Source organism: Panulirus ornatus, chromosome 65 (genome assembly GCF_036320965.1).
Source record: "Panulirus ornatus isolate Po-2019 chromosome 65, ASM3632096v1, whole genome shotgun sequence".
Taxonomy (NCBI): domain Eukaryota; kingdom Metazoa; phylum Arthropoda; class Malacostraca; order Decapoda; family Palinuridae; genus Panulirus; species Panulirus ornatus.
The window spans coordinates 6,212,501-6,220,000 of record NC_092288.1 but is presented as its reverse complement, the minus strand read 5'-3'; the positions used below and the strand labels follow the sequence as shown (position 1 = coordinate 6,220,000).

Below are 7,500 nucleotides of genomic sequence, written 5' to 3'. Positions count from 1 at the left end.
AATTGTAGATGATTTAAACCCACAGGTGATGACCAGAGAGCTGCTCTGAGTACAGAACAGGTGAATACAAAGTACAGACTGGTTACAGGAGAACCGGGGCACTGTAGGTCTCTGTAACATGGATACAGTTAACATTACAGAAGAGTTTAGCTCTTATCATACTTTCTTACTACGATGATAAGACTCGCCAAGGTCCTTACCTCCGTGGATGTGATCATGCCTTTCCAAAAACCCCCACATTATCGTGTCTGTGGTCCACTGACAACACTTCTTCAGATCTATATCACAATCAGATACAGATGAAATACAAGAACTCACGTTTGAGCCCTTATAGCACGGCAGAGACGTCTTGAGAGAGAGAGAGAGAGAGAGAGAGAGAGAGAGAGAGAGAGAGAGAGAGAGAGAGAGAGAGAGAGAGAGAGAGAGAGAGAGAGCATCATTGTTATCATTATCCCCCCCCCCCCTCACAATCTGAAACCCAGCTGAAGCTTCGAATCTTCCGGTTGACTTTTAGATTACAATGGTCGGTGCGGTCTGGTTCGTTGCCAGTGGAGGTGGTTCTTCGGCATGTGGCGCCCCGCCCTGAGACGCGGGTGTTCATAAACCAGATCTTTGTGTGTACTAATGAGCCATAGAGATGGTTATTAGACTTATAAACAAGGTCATTATGCTTATCAAGTTGTTTATGGCTGGAGGGGAGACCAAAGCTAGATGGGGTGAAGCTAGTCTTGTGTGGCTATGGAGATGGAGCCAAGAGAGAGGGAGGGAGGGAGGGGTTCGCGCCTCCTACTATAGGGAAGGAAAGACTTTGGATGGAGTGTTTACATGGACCAGAAGGACTTATAGAGATGGACTTGAGATTTAACAGAAGGGACAACATGGTACAAGTTTCAGGACAACGAGAGACCACGGTGCACAGATTTCGGGAATTGTCATTCAAATAACGGACGAAGCTTCTAACCTAAGGCTTCGAAACCATACGATCCTTCCATTCCATTCTCTCCAAGTTCTCAATTCAACGTCAGTAAGTCATCTAATGTACTAATAAACGAATAATATGAGATGAAAGTCACGTTTCTCGTGGGAAATACTCGGAAGAAACGACGGTGAACAGACCAGGTCATGAAACCGCTTCGAAACGAAGGTAAACATCGGGCCCGACTATAATGACGAACCCCCTTTTCGAACTCGTTCGAAAATGTGTTCGTATGTAGAACACATACACATAAATACGAAATATTTAGTCACACGTTTATTTCGGAAACATAAGCGGTTCCGATCAATAATAATAAATAAAAAAAGAAGAAACACTGAACCTTTTCCCAGACGACATTCAAAGAGTAAAAGTGTCTGTGACCCCATAGACCTTTCAAAGGGTTTGGAATGTATTATTAAGTCCTTAACTCTCATGAATAAACTACAGAGGTTTTGTGTGGTGATCTGTTACAGAATCCTCTCCCAGAACACACCCTGTGTTTCTCTCTCTCTCTCTCTCTCTCTCTCTCTCTCTCTCTCTCTCTGTATTACCTTCGAGAGGCGACCTTTCAATTCCCTGAGAGAAATGTGACAAATAACCTTTGAATCATGATGTAATAGAGGGTATTTATAGACATATGGAATATTCAATTCCACGGTACACGGGACGGTACACATAGTGGTACACACGGCGGTACACAAAGTGGTACACACGGCAATACACATGATGGTACACATAGCGGTACACACGGTGGTACACAAAGCGGTACACACGGTGGTACACAGGACGGTACACATGGTGGTACACACGGCGGTACACAAAGTGGTATACACGGCGAAACACATGACGATACACATAGCGGTACACACGGCGGTACACAAAGTGGTACACACGGCGATACACATGATGGTACACATAGTGGTACACACGACAGTACACATGACGGTACACATAGTGGTACACACGACGGTACACATGGCGCGAGGATTTAAAAATTGTTTTAATAGAAGCAATTATGAAAATTATCTCATTAGCATAATTAGGTTTGACAGGGAACAATTTTCCCTTGAAAACAATTAGTGTCAATTTGTCAGATGTAAATAATTATGTCAAATCTTCATAAATATCCTTATGGACTGATATGATCTAGACGATATATAAAGAAATAATCAATAAATTATCATTAGCAATAAATAATATACACAGATGAAAGAAAAGTTCTCATATAAAGTAATATATATATATATATATATATATATATATATATATATATATATATATATATATATAAGATCCGTGAGGGTAGAAACTGGGTGTTACTATAGCAAAACAAAGACTTAATCTACAAGTAAAACAAAAAACAAAAGCAAAAAAGGGAAAAAAAAGCACAATAAATGTAATCTGCGTTTTTTTTTTTCTTTTTGTAAGCCTAACATTTTTTTTTTTTTTGTCATGGAGATAACGCTCTTCCAAAACCTTCTTCGCCTTTTTTTTTATAACCTTTTTTCTGGTCTACTACCCGTCCTACTGGACTGCCCAAGCCGTTCCTGTGGTCCATTCCAGCCGTCCCAATGGACCAACCCCCAAGCCGTGCCTCTGGTCCGTTCCAGCCGTCCCACTGGACCACCCTAACCTTCCCTCTGATCCATTCCAGCCATCCCTCTGATCCATTCCGGCCGTCCTACTGGACCATCACAGCCTTTCCTCTGGTCCATTCCAGCCGTCCCACTGGTCCGTTCCAGCCGTCCCACTGGTCCGTTCCAGCCGTCCCACTGGTCCGTTCCAGCCGTCACACCGGTCCGTTCCAGCCGTCTCACTGGTCCGTTCCAGCCGTCACACCGGTCCGTTCCAGCCGTCTCACTGGTCCGTTCCACTGGTCCACCCATCCCCCTCGTTGATGACGTATCAACTTAATCTCTCGTACAGACACATCCACGTATTTTTCACCCTATCCTCCTCCACCAAGAGCAACCATCCTTCCTATTCTCGATAGATATATCCCCCCCCCAAAAAAGGACCCCCCTCTCTCTCTCTCTCTCTCTCTCTCTCTCTCTCTCTCTCTCTCTCTCAATGGGATGGAAAGTACTGGGATAGGTGGCCTATCCATCCCCCCCACCTCCCTCCTATTCCCTGAGAACAGAATACATCTATCCTCCTCAGTGAGACCGTCTCTCCACGTCCCCCAAGGGGACTGGAGAGACTTCTTCATTTCTCTCCATCAAGAGATAACGCGTCCAGCTTTATTCCAAGGCATCTCTCTCTCTCTCTCTCTCTCTCTCTCTCTCTCTCTCTCTCTCTCTCTCTCTCTCTCTCTCTCTCCCTTCTTTCTTTATCGTTCTCTCTCTATATATATTTCTCGAACAAGAGATATGATCTCTCTGTCTCTCTCTCTCTGTCTCTCTCTCTGTCTCTCTCTCTCTCTCTCTCTCTCTCTCTCTCTCTCTCTCTCTCTCTCTCTCTCTCTCTCTCTCTCTCTCGATATTTCCCATCTAATTTCCCATCATGGAATATTTCTCATCCTCTCCCTCCGAACACTTTGGGAAATACATTTGAGAAACATTAGAAACCCGTACATGTATTAGAGAACACAGAATATAATAATCCAGGGAATGAATTAGAGAACAAAGACACCAGAAAACGTACTAGATAACGGAAGAAACCAGTGAATGTTTACGAAAAAGAAAAAAATGAAATATTCAAAGAATGGAAGAAATAATGAAACTGAGAAAAGAAACCGAAAATCTATTGGAAAATGAAAAAGAAAACAGTAAAGGAATTAGAGAACCTGTGGAGGCATTAGAGAACATAAAAATAGGATAATCAGAAGACAAAGAAACATTAGAGAACAAAGGAGTCAATCAATGCTTTAGAAAACGTAGAAACCAGGAGGTTCATTGCAAGACGTTAACTTGAGAAAAAAGAAACCAGTAAACGTATTAGCATGATGAAACCATCTTCTACTAGAGAACGGAGACAATAGTATATTTAGTAGAGAACATATAAACCACAGTCTGTACTAGAAAACTTAAAAACTGGTAATTGTATCAGAGAACTTAGAAACCAATAACTGTATTGGATAATGTAGAAACCAATAATATATATTAGAAAACAAATACATATATAAAAACCAAGCACTTTATCAAACTTATATACCTACTATCTACTTAACAGAAACCAACACTTATATCTCACAGACTTTAGAAACCAGCGACTAACTAGAGAACTTAGAAACCTCTATTAATTAATTTTTTTCATGTGGGCGTGCGGGCGTACTCACTTGTGGGCGCAGCGTGGGCGTAAGCCGCTAAGAACAGTAGCGTAGTCTGGGTTACAGCTCTAACCATCTGTGGGTGTGGGGGTGGGGGGAGAGAAAAAGAAAACAGGTTAGATGGTGCTCGTCAGAGGATAGAAACCGGTTAGAAACCGGTTGGCTTAATGGGGGGGGGGGAGGAGGGGCTCAGGTGGCTGGGCGGATCCTTAAGAACCATTGTATGCCACACGCCACCTCCTCCCCCCCCCTACTACAAGACCCCCCCCCGCCCCCCACAACATTCCCCCCCCCCCCACACCTCCTCCCCCTCATAACATTTCCCCTCCCCCCCCTCCTCAACCCACCCACCACATCAACCATACCTACCAGACTAGACCAGACCTGGTCTACTATCCTCTATCTATCTATCTATCTATCTATCCAAACTACACGTGGTTTACTATCCTTCCCCCCCCCCTCTCTCTCTCTCTCTCTCTCTCTCTCTCTCTCTCTCTCTCTCTCTCTATGTCACACAGAGAATTATCCCGTACCATCAAATGACTTCCCTGGAGGGGGGTTCGAACCGGGGCTCCTCAGATTTCTAAAGGGGGGGGGGTGGGGGAGGGAGGGAGGGGGGGAAGGGGGGAGGGAGGGAGGGGGAAAGGAGACGCTGAAAGCGTCTTTCTTGTGTGTTGTGAAGGGTGATCAGTCCGCCTGGCTCTCTCTCTCTCTCTCTCTCTCTCTCTCTCTCTCTCTCTCTCTCTCTCTCTCTCTCTCTCTCTCTCTCTCTCTCTCTCTCTCTCTTTCTCTCTATCTCGATAGGTGGATGGATCGATAGATAGGTAGACAGTGGTATGTACATATCTATCTACCTGTATCTGTCAATCTATTTATTGACCTATCTATCTATCTATCGGTCTACCGATCTATCACCCCCCCCCAGTACTCCTCCTCATGGTCCCCTACCCCTCCCTCCCTCCCCCTCATACTCAAACCCTTTACCTTTCCCCACCTGGGTAAGAAAAGGTGGGGGGGGGGGTGAAGGCAAGACGTTTGCCTCCCCCCCCCCCACCTTCCTCCTGGGGTAAGTGGCCATGGAAGCATTTTGCCTCACTCATGCAAGTTAAGATTGAAAATTTAGAAGGAAATTACACCCCCCCCACCACATCCCCCTCCCCCCACACACACACACCTCCCCCCTCTCCTCCCTCACACTGGAGCAAGCTTACCCCATGTAAGCTTCAAGCTGAGAGAGAGAGAGAGAGAGAGAGAGAGAGAGAGAGAGAGAGAGAGAGAGAGAGAGAGAGAGAGAGAGAGAGAGAGAGAGAGAGAGAGAGAGAGAGAGAGTTTACCTTTTTATTTCTTTTTTCTACAAGTCCCTTAAGACCCTTGATCTACCAAGACTCTCAGCTTATCATGCAAAAGGTCATTAATAATACCACGTTCCTATAGCACTGACTTGACCCCACATGATCAAATTATCTTTTCAACGTTATGTATGTGGATCGAGGCGTCCATCTTCCTCCATTACTCACTAGAGCCATTATCCCTTATCTTTTTGTGGTGTTGGATTCTTATCTTTTATCTCGTCGCTCACATCTCTCCTGTATATATATCGTCAAGGTATATCGCTGTAGAGTTTATAAAAGTTTTTTCTCTTTTTTTTTCCCCCCATCCTCATGAGAGGCTTTTAAACCCAGGGCGTTATTTTCCCCCATGTTCTTAACTATCTACTCTCTCCCTCCCACACACACACACACACACACACACACACACACACACTACCAATCTACCACACGTTCATGATTGAGAACACTGATCTAAAAACGCCCGGCATTTTTAAATGCCTTTTCATCCTCTCTCTCTCTCTCTCTCTCTCTCTCTCTCTCTCTCTCTCTCTCTCTCTCTCTCTCTGGTCCATAACACGTTCTGTTCCCACATTCTACCCTTATCTGTGGGGGGGGGGTGGGGGAGCAGGTTAACTATCACTTGTTTTTAATCAGGCAAACAAATGACGTAACAATGTCCCATTTTATGACATACATATTAAATATTAACCATTACTAATTGCATCTGTTTTTAATGTTGTCTCGTCGTGCCAGCGTCTCTCATTAGCATACCCAACATGATGATGGTATTCATGATTTGCCTCGACACTGATATGTTATCGTGGTGCTGAGAGAGAGAGAGAGAGAGAGAGAGAGAGAGAGAGAGAGAGAGAGAGAGAGAGAGAGAGAGAGAGAGAGAGAGAGAGAGAGAGTTACCAGAGGTACACTGGCCTTTTTTACACATACACACACACACACACACACACACACACACACACACACACACGAAGTAAACACATAAACATCTTTGAGATGTTAAAAGAGAAAGAGTGGGGGGGGGGAAGAAAATGCTGAGTACACAAGGGGAAAATGCAAAAAAAGAAAAAAATCTTAAATTCCTGGATAGAAAAAAAATAATCTGTAAAAAATATTAATGTCGGGAGGAAAAAATGGGGGAAAAAAGGAGAAAGGAAAAAATGGGGGGGAAAAAAGGGGAAAAAATCTTGACTCTGGAACCTCAATTTTCTGCCTCTGGAGAAAAGCTTTAAAATGTGGGAAGATATAGTGAGGGGTGCCACCATTACTGCCCCCCCTCCCCCCCCTGGTGGTGGGGGCGGGCGAGGGGGGTCGTCCAGCCCCTATCATTAGCGGCACCCCCCCTCACCCCTCCCCCCTCCCCGCCTCATTCACTGCCTAGGGTGGGGGGGGTGGGGGCGGGGGGGAGGTGAAGAGTATATAGTTAGGGGAGTAATTAAATGGAGTGGAGGGGGGGGGAAGTGGGGGGAGATAGTGTGGTATAGTAAGGGAAGGGTCTGGAGGTGTTATACAGTAAGGGTAAGTGGTGTTATACAGTAGGGGGTTGGTGGTGTTATACAGTAGGGGTAAGTGGTGTTATAAGGCAAGGGGTACGTGGTGATATACAGTAGGGGTAAGTGGTGTTATACAGTAAGGGGTACGTGGTGTTATACAGTAGGGGGTTGGTGGTGTTATACAGTAGGGGTAAGTGGTGTTATAAGGCTAGGGTACGTGGTGTTATACAGTAAGGGGTTGGTGGTGTTGTACAGTAAGGGTAAGTGGTGTTATACAGTAGGGGTAAGGGTGTTATACAGGAGGGGGAAGCGAGTTAATACAGTAGGGGAAAGTAGAGTTATACATCATAAGGGCAAACTGATGTAATACAGTAAGGGAAGGTGGTGTTAGTAATCATAAAGTGGTGTTATACAACA

At 44.9% G+C, this 7,500-nt stretch overlaps 1 protein-coding gene across 1 annotated transcript in view; it reads right to left on the bottom strand.

Moving 5' to 3' along the window:
* LOC139746561 (uncharacterized) overlaps nt 1-7,500 on the bottom strand; it is a 251,084-nt gene that overhangs the window by 130,943 nt on the left and 112,641 nt on the right. The window contains exon 2 of the mRNA XM_071657920.1: nt 4,254-4,320. Within this exon, the coding sequence (XP_071514021.1) occupies nt 4,254-4,320 (67 nt within the window). The remainder of the gene's footprint in view (nt 1-4,253; nt 4,321-7,500) is intronic.